Raw genomic sequence first — 14,466 nt, 5'->3', positions numbered from 1 at the left:
GCAGAAAAGCCCTGTAGTTAGCTGGACCACAGAACAGGCTTCTGGGCTTCCAAGCACAGACCACAGAGAATGTGTGTGTGTGTGTGTGTGTGTGTGTGTGTGTGTGTGTGTGTGTGTGTGTGTGTGTGTGTGTGTGTGTGTGTGTGTGTGTGTGTGCGTGTGTGTTTACATCATGACACACACACACACACACACACACACACACACACACACACACACACACACACTAAAGAAACAATAAGACAATGTGTAGGAGAGCTGACGTCGTCCTGTGTGTGTGAGCTGGGCCTGAAAGCCCAACGCAGGCCCTCGCTGCAGTGCAAACAGATTCCACGTCCTGATGTGGACACATTAATCAGTGGTTATAATTAGATGTCTCCATCTCTTTACCCACAGACAGATGAGGCTGCTCTGCGCTCTCAGCCAGGCCTGATGGAGTGCGACACGGCCGGGTCCTGATCCGGAATCAGCGGTCACTGGGTAAAACTGCCCCATCTTTAGTCCCCTTCCCCACGTTTTCATGTAGCTTTAATTCAATTTTATTTATATAGCGCCAAATCACAACAAAGTTATTTCAAGGCACTTTACAAAGTAAGGTTTAAAACCTCACACAACTAAACCCAACAAATCCCACATACAGCAAGCATTTAATTTGACAGCAACAGTGGAGAGGAAAAACTCCCTCTCTAACGAGGAAGAAACCTCCAGCAGAACCAGACTGGATGTGGGCGGCCATCTGCCTCGACCGGTTGGGGTGAGAGGATAGAGAGATAGAAAAGCACAGCAACAGCAACAAGCAACAACAAGCAACAACAGAGCACAGGCAGGATGGTAGGACCAGGGACTGGATACAGGCAGGATGGTTGGATCCGCAGCTGCCCATCACAGACACCAAACTTTGAGTCCAATGATACCTGTGGGTGAGGACAGAGAGGGAGAAAGAGTGGGGGTGGGGGGGGGGGGGGGGTGGGGGGGGGGAGGAGAGAAGCACAACTACTGGACAGAAAGAGACAAGGTTAGTTAAACATGGGACAATGATGGGAGGTTATGGGACAGAAGAGGTAGAAGGAAACAGAGGAGCTCAGTGTATAAATTAAGTCCCCCAGCAGTCTATGTCTATTGCAGCTTAACTAAGAGATGGTTCCTGTGACTAACAATAATTGCCAGTGACCTGAACCATCTCTAACTATAAGCTTTATCAAAAAGGAAGGTTTTAAGCCTAATCTTAAAGGTGGAGAGTGTGTCAGCTTCTCGAACCTGAAGAGGGAGCTGGTTCCAGAGGAGAGGAGCTTGGTAGCTAAAAGCTCTGCCCCCTGTTCTACATTTAAACACTCTAGGAACCGCAAGTAGCCCAGCGCTCTGAGAACGAAGTGTTCTGCTGGGAGCATAAGGAACTATAAGGTCTTTAAGATAAGAAGGAGCTTTATCATTGAGTACTTTGTATGTGAGTAGGAGAATTTTAAATTCTATCCTACATTTTACAGGCAGCCAGTGCAGAGAAGGTAATGTAGGAGAAATGTGATCTCTCTTTCTAAGTCCTGTCAGAACTCTGGCTGCAGCATTTTGAATGAGCTGTAGGTTTTTTAAGGAGCTGTTAGGACATCCTATGAGTAAGGAGTTACAGTAGTCCAGCCTAGAGGTAACAAATGCATGGATCAGTTTCTCTGCATCGCTCTGAGAGAGGATGCTTCTGATTTTAACTATATTTCTAAGGTGGAAGTAGGCGGTTCTGGAGATTTGTTTAATGTATGATGTAAAAGAGAGATCCTGGTCAAACATGACACCAAGGTTCCTCACAGTAGAATCTGAAGCTAATGTTATGCCATCCAGGGTGGCTATCTGACTCAATAGTGTCTCTCTCAGATTTTTAGGCCCAACAATAAGAATCTCGGTTTTATCTGAGTTTAGTTGAAGGAAGTTTTGGGACATCCAGGATTTGATGTCTTTTAAACAACCCTCTGTTTCATTTGGTTCCAAGGACATGTATAGCTGAGTATCATCTGCGTAAAAATGAAAATTAATAGAATGCTTTCTAATAATCTCACCTAGAGGAGACATGTATAAGCTAAACAGAATTGGACCCAGCACAGAACCCTGTGGAACTCCATAGCTAATCCTTGTGCGTGTGGAGAATTTATCATTAACATGAACAAACTGGAATCTGTTCAACAAATAGGATTTAAACCATCCCAATGCTGTTCCATTAATCCCGATTCTATGTTCTAGTGTCTGTAATAGAATGTGATGATCAATTGTATCAAATGCAGCACTAAGATCTAACAGGACAAGGACAGAAACTAGACCATTGTCCGAAGCTAATAGAAGATCATTAGTGACTCTAACCAGAGCTGTTTCTGTGCTATGATGTTTTCTAAATCCTGACTGAAAATCTTCATACAGGTTATTCCCACTAAGGTGGTCAGATAATTGTTTAGCCACGATTTTTCCAGAATCTTGGAAATAAAGGGTAAATTTGAAATGGGCCTATAGTTGGCTAGTTGTCCAGGGTCAAGGGTTGGTTTTTTCAATAGAGGTTTGACCACAGCCACCTTAAAAGCCTGTTGTACATAGCCTAGTTGTAAAGATTGGTTGATTTGATTTAATATGGATGAGCTGATTAAAGGTAGAACTTCTTTGAGTAATCTGGTTGGGATTGGATCTAAAAGACAAGTGGACGACTTGGAAGAGTTAATTATTGAGGTTAACTCCATATGAGTTATGGGGGAGAAGCTGTCTAGGTAAGACAGAGGATTTAATAAATTTAAAGTTAATGGATCTAGACAGTGCTTTCTGTCATTTGGAAGAAGTCGCTGCTGAATGTTTTTTCTAATGATAATAATTTTATTAGTAAAGTAGTTCATAAAGTCATTGCTGCTGAGATTTAAGGGGATAGTAGACTCAATACAGCTATGACTCTTTGTCAGCCTGGCTACAGTGCTGAAAAGAAACCTGGGGTTGTTTTTGTTTTCCTCAATTAGGGAGGAATAATGTGTTTTTCTAGCAGCACAAAGTGCTTTTTTATATTTCATTAGACTGTCCTTCCATGCAATGCAGTTTACATTTATTTTGTTGGAACGCCACTGTCTTTCTAGTTGTCTAGTCCTTTGCTTTAGACTGCGGATGTCTGAGTTATACCACGGAGCTAACCTCCTCTGATTCACTGTCTTCTTCTTCAGAGGAGCCACTGTGTCTAACATTGTACGTAGAGAAGCTGCAGCATCATCTACAAGACAGTCAACCTGTTCATAAGGATTAAGGTGACTGTTCTCTGTGTATCTGCAAGACATTGAGGCAAAAGATGATGGAATCATCTGCTTGAATCTGGCAACAGCATTGTCAGATAAACATCTGCTATAGTAACATTTCTTTCCAGCTGTTATAGGGTCAGTTGTGCTAAATTCAAAAGTTAATAAGAAATGGTCAGATAACAGAGGGTTTTGGGGAAGAACTATTAAATTATCAATTTCAACTCCATATGTCAGGACAAGATCGAGGATGTGGTTAAAACGATGAGTGGGTTCATTTACCTGCTGTGTAAAACCAATAGTGTCTATTAAGGAGTTAAAAGCAGTGCTGAGACAGTTGCTGTCAACATCTACATGAATGTTAAAGTCTCCCACTACAATGACTTTATCTGTGCTAAGAACTAAGTCAGATAAGAATTCAGAGAATTCAGTTAAGAACTCTGAATATGGAGCAGGAGGACGGTAAACAATACAAAACACAACTGGTTTCTGAGTTTTAGAGTCTGGGTGAGAAAGGCTCAGAGTGAGGCTCTCAAATGAGTTATAACTATGTTTAGGTTTAGGAGTAATTAATAAATCTGATTTATAAACTGCTGCTACTCCTCCACCTCTACCTGTACTTCTTGGAACATGATAGTTGATGTGACTCATTGGAGTCGACTCATTTAAAGTAACATATTCATCCTGCTGCAGCCAGGTTTCAGTGAGACAGAACAGATCTATGTGATGGTCACTTATCAAGTCATTTATTAAAAAGGATTTAGATGAGAGAGATCTGATATTTAATAAACCACACTTCATTAGCTTACTATTACTTTGTTCCGTAAGAGGAACTGTTTTGATGTTTATTAAATTCTGGTAAGTCACTCCTCTTTGATTTGTTTGTGACTTGTATAGTTTAGGTGGTCGAGAAGCAGACACAGTCTCTATGCGATAACTAAGACTAAGAGTGGGTCGCGGCTGTAGAGAACATGCAGAGAGGCGTGTAAGACTGCGACTCTGCGTCCTGGGCTCCACTCTGAGTTGTCACGGAGTGGGGGGACTAAGCAACATGGCCATGTTACTAGAGAGCAGAGAGGCTCCGTTCAACGTGGGATGGACGCCCGTCTCTTCTAATCAGCCCAGGTTTTCCCCAAAAAGTGCTCCAATTAGCCACAAAGCCCACATCGTTTGCAGGACACCACCTAGACAACCAGCGGTGGAGCGATGACAGCCGGCTATACATGTCATCGCTGGTCACATTGGGGAGGGGTCCAGAGAAAACTACGGAGTCCGACATTGTTTTGGCGAACGAACACACCGACTCAATGTTAGTTTTAGTGACTTCCAATTGGCGTAACCGGGCGTCATTAGCTCCTGCGTGTATTACGATCTTAGCGTACTTACGTTTATCCTTAGACAGGAGCTTAAGATAAGACTCAATGTCGCCCGCTCTGGCCCCAGGCAAACACCTAACTATGACCGCTGGATTCTCTAACTTCACGTTTCGGACTATGGAGTCACCAATGATCAGAGTGGGTTTCTCAGCGGGTGTGTCGCTGAGTGGGGAAAATCTGTTTGAAACGTGAAGCGGTTGGTGGTGCACCGTGGGCGCCTAAAGCTACGTTTCTTACGAGCCGTGACCCAGTCGTTGCCCAGCTGCCTGGGACCTGCCGGGGGACTGGTAGCAGCTAAGCTAGGAGGCTCCGCACCGGCTAAAGGGACCTGGCTAGCTGGCCTGTTTTCTAAAGTGCGAAGCCGAGACTCTAAGTCTAACAACCTCGCCTCCAACCCTGCAACTAGCGTACACCTATTACAGATCCCATTACCATCACTAAAGGAGGCGGAGGATAAGCTAAACATAAGACACACCGAGCACCGAACAGAGCGAGAGGGAGAGGAAAAGGGGGAAGCCATAGCAGGAAAGTAAGCTAGGAGCTACGCTAGCGGAGAAAACACTTAGATAACAGTGGAAAATTAGCAGGACGTTTAATGAAAGGAAAAGATGCTTGAGTGTTACAAGCTTGTTTTGAAACTTTTAGCAGTCGCTATCGGATATAAAACGATAATATTTAGAAAAGAGCGGAGAGTAACGCTGTACACACACAGCGGCAGCAAACCTCAGTAACCGGAAGTGACGCGATACGCTTACCGTCAGTCAGCCGTCAGTCAGTTGGCAGTTGGAGTAAATGATCCAATTAAGGCTCAATCAAACCTGCAAATAACGGCCTAAAGTGGGTTAAAACAGGTTAAGTGCACATAACACTAATATACACAGTACCTAAGATGGAACATCAGAATGCAGACACGTGAAGTAATACCAGTAATTAGCCATCGACTTTCAATAGCACTGATCCAAATCTAAAGCATTGTTCATTAACATGCTGTGTATCAATCACACAGCGGTACCGAGCACTTTTAGTAGAATGAAGGCAACACGCTGATGGATGCTCCACGGGAGTGGAGGAGGCGTGCGCTGAATGAAAATGTCCCGTTTAGAGACGGAGGGAGCTCACGTCCTTAGAACGTGAGCCTTAAACCTGCGTTCCAGGGAGGAGGAGGCGACGTGGACACAGCCAGGAGCTGGACTCAGCGTGGTCATGTGGTCGCACGCTTGTTGCTTTAGTGTTCAGGTGCAGGTGAGAATCCTCCCATCAACTGTAGCATCACTGATCTGACAGGAGGCTTCGAGTCGGTGACGTAACACTTTCATGAATCCACTTTTGACCAAAATCACTGTTGAGCTGGATCTTATATCATGGGGACTAACAGCTTGACTTTACTCTCCACTTGTCGTGGTTCCTGACTTTGGATGAAACTACATTTAAATTCAGCCGAAACGCAGTTGCACATATGCATCTGTCTGTTGTAGCTGTAAACGCTCGCGTGCGTTCACTTCAGCGGCAGCAGTTTCACCGCTTCCCTCCGCGCCACACGCACGCTGCCTGCTCCAGATGTTGCTCCGGGCTCCAGATGTTGCTCCGGCCTCATCTGAGGAGCTGACCACCACCGGCCCCTTTTAAAAACACGCTGTAATTTAAGAAATGACACAGCGCCGGCGGAGACGTTTGGAGCGGCCTATTCGCTGCAGGGCGGGGGTGCGGGCGCGCGGAGCAGCGGAGGCGCTTGGAGGAAGGGTTGTTTGAGGGCCTTTGTTTTCCTGCTTCGTGCATTAGACACACATCATTGTACCAACACGTCCTGGTCGCTGTATTTGACACAGGCTCCGTGGAATCCCCGCCGCGGACGGAGCCCCCCCCCCCGGAGCGCACATGGTACGTCCCACAGCGCCTTTTGGTGGCTCCGGAGTCGGTAACTGGAGCACAACATGCTGGAGAGCGCGTCGGCGTCGTCCCCCGCGAAGTTAACTTTTTAAGCAGCGCGGTCCACGAGGAGCTGCCGACGGTCGGAGAGAAGCGAGGCCACGAAGCCAGTCATGGTGCGAGGTTAGCGGCAGAGCCGGAGGGAGCGTCCGCTAGAACGAGCCCGTTGATCCAGAAGTGCGCGGAGCGGCGAGGGAACGGGAGCGCGAGCCCGGAGCAGCGAGCGAAGAGCGGCCACAGGATGCGGCGAGCCGCGGCGCTGTGGGGCGTCCTCCTGGCGCTGCTGCTCCGCCACAGTGCAGGTACGAAGCCGCGGTCCGGGCGGCGCCAGCCGCACGAGCGCCTGCTCCCTTCGGCCACTACAGTACTGGCGTCCCCTGTTTATCGGCTCCGTGGACTGGGCTGGCGCGCGCGGCCAGGCGCGTGCGCGCGCGCAGCGGCCAAGTTTCCCCTTATTAAAGAGCCCAAATTAGGGGGTTAAAATAGAAAGTGTAGTGGAAAGTATGAGCGCTGCCTCATTCCGGTCTGCGCGTGTGTGAGAGGCTTCGGCGCTTTGCTTCTTTAGGGTTCTGCTTGTTTAACGTTTTCTCGCGTTTGTGGACCTCACGTGCGTCGAACTGTGATTCGACGGTCGCGGTTTGTTTTCATAGTTTGCAGCACATTCTGCTAGATCTGCACCTGCTGCTGTGAAGTAAACCTCCCGATTGAATTAGACAAATAACTAGACATAATTGTTCCCGCTGGTGGACGTGGAACCAGTGTTTGTGGAGGTGCTTCTGTCCCACAGAGAGCAGCGCTCTGGGCTGTGATTGCAGGTGAAACGCTTGTTTATCTGTGATAACCTACATCCTGTCCCTCTGCAGGAGCTCTAAGAGGTCGGAGTGATTTTCACCACCCCCTTCCTATGTTTTCTCTAACACCTTGTTTTTACAACATGTTAGAACAGCCGCTGGAATGCAGCGACCCTACTGAAGCGCGCACACACACACACACACACACACACACACACTGGGGTTACTAACACACACGGGAGCCGCGCACTGTGACATGACGAGCAGCGATGCCTGAGAGAAAAGGGAAAAGATGACACCGGTAATTGGCTGCTTGGGCCTCAAACGGTGGTCGCTGCAATTGTGGCGTCGTCTAAATGTCACCAGGAGACGTCTTGCAAATGTCAGCTAGATAAGATTCAATATGTGTGTGGAAACAAAAGCCCCTGACGAGTCCTACTCGCGCCCGGCTCACTTCAGATGGAGTTATCAGGATTCCTCCCCTGGCTCTGCTTTTTATCTGGGGTCACGCTTGTTCTGCCATTGAGCGTTTACATCAGCGCTGCCTTTTATCGAGTCCTAAACATATTGTCGTCTGTGGAGCGTGACCGCCCGCGCCTGCTGTTGGCATTTAACATCCCAGATATTTAGACGCAGACGGTTTCCAACCAGGAATAATAATCTAAATTTAGCATCTTCTCTCTGAACTTTATTTATGCGGCGATGGAAACGTCTCTGAAGTGACGCTGACCATCGGACTGATGGCGGGAACTTAAAGACGGGATGTCACACCACAGCTATTCAGTGGTCGGGAAACTCCAGGACCGTGGAAAACCCAACCTGATAAAAAGGCAACCCATTTAAAGCGAAAGTGACGACGCAAACTGATATCACTGATGTGACTCAGGACGATTTATGTCACGGCTTTATGGAAAGTGAGTGAACAGCTATAAATCCTGTGTTGTGTACAGTAAATGACATTATAAAGGCCAGTCGCAGTCTGTGGGGACACAAATGACCCAGGGAGTGATTTATTAGCGTGACGTGTGTGTCTGTGTGAGGTCAAGATGTCTCCTCATCCGAGGCTCGTGGCCTTGTAGTAATAGGCTGAGTTGGACTAATGGTGTGTTGGAGAATGTGGTGTACACTTTAATGATGTGCTCTGGGACATCACACACACACTCCCTCATTTAGTAATCAACTATTGATTGAACCTCTGCTTTTCCATTTATTTATGTGGCACATTAGACCCCTCAGAAAGGCGTTATTGATGGGTGAGTCCGTCCTCCAGCGGGGGTGAAGCTGGGGGGGGGCTCCCGGCAGCCGGGCAGCCGTCCAGGCACCGTCTTCCTCGAGTGCAGTCGATGCTTTTATGCGCTTCGAGCCGCGACGTGTTGTTATGATTGTGATAAAAAGCCACCAGCGTAGATCATCCTCCCATTGTTTGTTGTTTCTCTAAAAGCCACTTAACCTGAGGAATTCAATTTGGACTGACATGGAGCGGCCCAGAAGTGACGAGGCTGCGTTTGACTTAATTAGGATTTAAGAGGCAGCGTTTGTGCCAGCGAACGCTTGCTAAGAGGCCGGTGTCCGTGCGGACTCGGCGCTGGACCTGACGGCAGCGCGGAGGTGAGTGGGGGTTGGGCGCTTGGCCTTCGGATTGATTGGTCCCTGGACGTGGCCGCCTCATCCTGGACTCGCACGCTCTCCATAATGGCCTTTTTCATGGCAGCCGCAGGCGTGCTTTCCCAGCCGGCGTTGGGCTCTGTCTTTGTCTTGCACAATAGCCCCTACACCACATTTGATTAAGTGTCCTCAGAGTAATTGTGTTGGTATTAATGGTGGTGCAATGTTAATATTTCCGTATAAGTGCGCCTGGGGGCAGATTTATTGCTCTCCATGTTGTTTCTGGGACAGACTCCACTCAGAAGGCGATCCTGCTTTATGAACCGCCACTCCTTTGTCTCTGCCCCGTCAACGGTTAGCTGTTTTGGCGAACGCACACTCTGGCCTTCCACTGTGACTCCTGTCCAGTTTTCACCAGGAGGCTGATGTTTTATTGTTTTATTGATGGGTCCGATGCCTGCGTTGCGTGTTCCTGGTGCAGCAGGTTGGGTTGGTGCAGGCAGGCTTTTGCTTTTACGGGGGAAGGCCGTGGGCCACATGATACCCCCACTGTGCTTTGTGTGTCTCAGCTTAAGGATTGGAATTGCACCCCCCCATCCCTTCACCTTCCTATAAATCACCTGGCTTTCCACCCCCCTGCTCTCGTCTTTGGGGTCGTTTCTGATTTCGGAACACGATGCCGCTGCTTAGGGGCTCGTTTCAATTATGCTCACAACACTGATATGTGACACAGATGTGAGCTTTGACAGCACAGGACCAAGCAAACAGCTACTGGCAGTGTAACAACAGAAACCCTGCTCCGGTGCAAATCAGGGGGTTTTGAAGGGAATTCCAACACAACTGGGCTTGAGCTGATCTTGGTTTGTACCTGTGTCGGGCACGTTACCTTCACTCGGTCTGAATATAAAACCTCAGGTAACATAACAAACGTTTGCCCATGGCAGCGGTTTGTTGAGCGAAGTTTGGGCCTCTTGTTCCTCGGGGGTTGCAGATTATTGGAGACTGTAATAAACTCTGGTTCTCTGTCTCAGCGGGGGTCTGCTGTAGAGGACAGGAAGATAAGCAGGCCTGGAGACTGGCTGTCTGAACACAGCCAGGGAGGGGGCAGGGCCACAAAGACATTTTGGAGGACACGCACGTACAAATCCATAGTAACTTAATTCTTCATTGGCTTCATTCCTGCCTGACCGTGACTTAAGGGAAAGCGTTTGCAGGGACGTTAATGGAATTCTGGAAACGATCGAGGCTTTGTTGGAATTTTGTGATGAAAGGACCCTCACGGTCTCATGATGTGGTTCCAGCCATGCATCAAACATAAGCCACTTATTCTCGTGTATTGTCTCAGTAACCAAGACATCATGGGATCCTCTTCACAGACCAGAGGACGATAGTTGTCTGTATGAGCTCAGTGTTGAATGAGGCCAACAGGGATTTGGTGCGGCCATATTTTCTAATGCGTTAAACTGCTCGGTGGGACCACACATGGAAAGTTCTGGTTTGGAGGTGGAAACAGTTAAGCACAGCTTTTCATCCATCATTAATAACTGGTCAAAGGTGTTAAACAGCCGATATAATCGCCATCAATATCTTCTCTCACGAGCGTCACAATTTGTAAATAATCGGGGAAATTTCTTTATTGAAGAAAGTTTTAAAACGTTAAAAATATCCTGATATGCTACTAAAATGAGTTAATTGTGAATCGATTGGTTTTTGTTTGTGAAATCAGGGCCAACACAGGCCCATCCAGAGGACAGAGACTGGGCGCAGGTTCAGGATATGAATAACCACTGAGGCTGACTGGACACGGGTCCTGGCCTCGGTGTAGATGAGGCTTTTCCTGCTGCCGCTGACGTGAGAGGTGCTGCTTGTCTTTGTTCACGTCGGTTCTAACCCCGCTGTCAAAGTCTGACAAACACACACTGGAGTCCTTTCATTACCCTCTTTTTATTCTAGCATTGACGATGTATGGTTGAAGTATAAAACGCGCTGCCTGCAGGCTTCAAACCGTTGCTTACGGTAACATTCTCCCCCATTAAACACAACAGCACACTCTCATCAACGACCCACTGTAATCTCACACCGCTCTTGCAACATAACATAGCGTCAAAATGAATAACCAGCTCTTTTTGTTAATCAAAAGTTTCCAAACAATTGTTGCAACACAGAGCTTCTTTGTTGGGAGGAGCCCGTAGCGTGAAGAAGCTGGCACAGACTCCCCCATTCAACATGGTTCCTCTCTAGAAGGTCATCAGCAGCAGAAAGCTGCAGCTCTGCTCCTCAGGACATCGGTCCTTTGTCTCACACCTGCTCCGTTCACCACAGGATCGTATCGGTGTCGGTCTCACCTCCAGCACATCTGTGAATACAGGCTCCTTCAATGCGCCCGCACGCACGCTCACAAACATACGCATGCACACAAACACGCACACAAACACACACGCATGCACACAAACATACGCACGCACGCACACAAACACGCATACACACACACGCATACACAAACGCACGCACACAAACACGCATACACACACACGCATACACACATGCACACACACACACACGCATGCACACAAATGCACGCATACACACAAAGGCACGCACACACGGCTTCCATCCAAAGCCTCAGATAAGATTCAGGACTGATATGAAGTCAGACCTCCCTCAAAGCACACAGGTGCGTGTTTGGTCACACAACAATCAGAAAATCACTGTAGAATGGAGATAAAAAAAGGAATTCAACGATTTTCAAAAAAATTCAGAGAACATGTAGCATCTCTTCTGTTCATATCCGCCTGTTTAGCAACTGACAAACGCTGTCTGGCAGAGGATCCAAACCTGTGTCCGTGGGGCATCTGGACCCGTCCACTAACACAGACATGATCCGGGTGCTGCTCTCAAACCTGGTTAGATGTTGATGGTGCCGTTCCAGGTGTGAAAGCTGCTTGTAAGATGTAACGATAGAGCTGATGCCCAGCTGGACGATCCCTCCATGTCCACTGGGCGCTCTTTATGCCTCACCAACCACCAAAGGCCAAGGTTCATGTGATAGTGTAACTTATCCCACGCTGCGGCGCAGGTGCACGTGGTGAAACTGGTTGCTCCTTAGTGCCGCTGCAGTAAAACTCCAATAACATCCTTATTATTCTAGATGGGTGATGAATGAAATCTGATCTAAAAGTATTTGTTTCTTGTTGTCTTTCAACACTAGAAGATTGTGAAAGCGATACCGCTGTGCCTTGGGCCACGCTGTCCCATCGCAGGACACCTTCTGTGTCTCACGGTTGAGACGTCCTCAGGCTGAGTGATCTCAGCGCCTTCGCCTTCCACTCGTTACTGACGTCATGTGATTCGGGGGAGCTGCAACCTGACGCTGGACAGGCACAATGCTCGACCTGAGAACGCGCAGCAACTTCCCGGCTGGAGGTTGATGCAGGTGAAGAACGCTACACCTGTGGGTTTCAGGCGATCAGAGTCTCCCACGTTTTCCCTCTTCGTGTTCATGCTTTGTCTCTGCACCCCACCCCCGCTCTGCTGGCTGAGCCTCGCCTGTGATGAGGGAAGTAGAGGTGGTGAGGGTCTTTATTAAACAAACAGTGAAGGGCTTTGGAGGCCCCATTGAGGCCTGGAGCTGGAATGGGGACGCGACTGAAAGCTCTGCACTCCCTAATGAACTCAAGTGGCCCATAGAAGCAAGGCCTTTTCACAGAAGCCAAGGAGGACAAAGTGTCAAAACAAGCCCAGCCCCTCTTCGTTCGCAGGGGCTAAACGCCGCCTTTTGACTCTGTGGAGTGTGGGCATTTGGAGGGGAGGCCATGAGGAGAAAGAAGAGGGAGGCACAATGTACTTGTTAAAACAATGGCCTCTTAAATCAAGCGCCCCTCCTTGCCTCGCTTCTTCTCCTTAGCTCCTCTCCTCCCACCTCCCGGCCCCCCTTGTATCGCCTCGACTTCTAATTAGACCTACTCTTGCACAAGCGCTTGAAAGGCCCATATATATATCTCACAGGGGCCTCAAAGGAGAGGCTTTGGGCTTGTGTCTCTGTAGCAGTGTTGCTCTCTGAAAGGTCTTAGTATTCAGAGTAGAGGCCTGTTTGTGCTCCTCAAAGCATTCACTGTGCCACTGAGGACTTGTATGCCACCGTGTCCCTCCGTTCACTGCCTCTGCTCTCCCTTAGCCCCTCTATCGGCCACTCCACCCCCACCAGTCCTCGCCTCTCCCGCTTCGTCCCACCCTCAGCCCAAACTCTTTCTTCTGTTTGTGACCCATCCGTTGCTCCTCCATGCTTGACTGCTCGCCGGGCCGGGGCAGGAGCCGCGCACCACTGCCGCCTGATCGCTCGCTGCCTCCCTCCCCATAGTTGTTTAGCCATGGATGAAAAGCAGAGAGAAATATGTCTGTGGTTCAAAGTCCATCCCGGCAATTACAGCGACTGATTAAAGAGTTGGCCTACACAGCCAGCTATGTATAATACTACAGCTCCCACTCAGTGTTTCATAAGTGCACCTTTAGAATGGAACGGAACTCAGCTGGGCCCGATAAGGGCTCATGGCTCACCGGCTCTAATGTTTACAGCTCCACCATTGAGTCGGTGCCGTAAAGGGGCCACGATTGTTTTATGGCCGGCATTTATAACGAGCAGACAGTGTTATTTATTTGCATTCAAGTGATAAACACGCCAGATCTAAAAACTGCCAAGGTGTAGCGCTAATGAAAGAGGCAGCTCAGTCAAAGGCAAACTGAGCGTCACCGGACTAAATGAGTCTCAAACGGCTCCTACAGATGGTGTAGCTGTGTCCATGTCCTCGGAGCCGACGCGCGATGGAAACGTATGCAAGGCGGAAAATGAAGCTGCTTCTTCAGGATTTGAAGGACTAATCATATGGATTTGTGTCAATCGCATTCTGGCATTTCTGCCATTTTTATACTACCACAGAAATGCTGTAATACTTTAGCTTTGCAAAACATTGTAACTGTTGCTCTTTTTTTATAAATACCTTTTCTGAAAGTAGGAGGCATCAAAAGTCCAACAGTTGAATGTCGGCTGAAACGATGGCAGATTCTGTAAACGGGAGCAGTAGGCTTGTTTGAAAGAACAGAGGAGAGCGAGTATTTGAGCAATGAGCAAGCAGCGACTTTGCCTGAGGTTTGTATTAGTAGGGTAATCCCAGGGCAAAGTTAGAGTTGAGGCAAAACAATAACAAGAAATGAGCCTGTTCACCTGAGCCTGGGGAGTCATCGGCCTGGATGAGCGTCTGCAACAATACCCTGCTGAGAGTTGTGCTTAATTGGGTCAGCATGATTTTCTACTTTTGTTGCTAGGTGCTTGATCTATGGGGCTTCTATTCTAAGAAGCGCCTACTTACGCGATTGTATCGGCCATCAAGAGACAAATCCACCAATGTTCAGCGAAGTCCGGTGTCGCTCATTGTCCTCGTTTTTATTTAGACCACGTTTATTTTAGAGAGTGCGCTCCAAATCGCGGTCACCGGTTTCTCCGCTTTCTTGGCCTTATGTGTCCTTGGC

At 48.2% G+C, this 14,466-nt stretch overlaps 1 protein-coding gene across 1 annotated transcript in view; it reads left to right on the top strand.

The window, feature by feature from the left end:
- Window positions 1-6,498: 6,498 nt before the first annotated feature.
- Window positions 6,499-14,466, top strand: part of LOC114852225 (low-density lipoprotein receptor-related protein 4-like) — a 51,510-nt gene continuing 43,542 nt past the window's right edge. Inside the window, exon 1 of the mRNA XM_029144491.3 lies at window positions 6,499-6,849. Within this exon, the coding sequence (XP_029000324.1) occupies window positions 6,789-6,849 (61 nt within the window). The 5' untranslated portion in view covers window positions 6,499-6,788. The remainder of the gene's footprint in view (window positions 6,850-14,466) is intronic.

The sequence above is a fragment of the Betta splendens genome, chromosome 3, assembly GCF_900634795.4.
Source record: "Betta splendens chromosome 3, fBetSpl5.4, whole genome shotgun sequence".
Taxonomy (NCBI): domain Eukaryota; kingdom Metazoa; phylum Chordata; class Actinopteri; order Anabantiformes; family Osphronemidae; genus Betta; species Betta splendens.
Note: the sequence above shows the minus strand (reverse complement) of the source record. Positions and strands in the feature narration are given on the sequence as shown.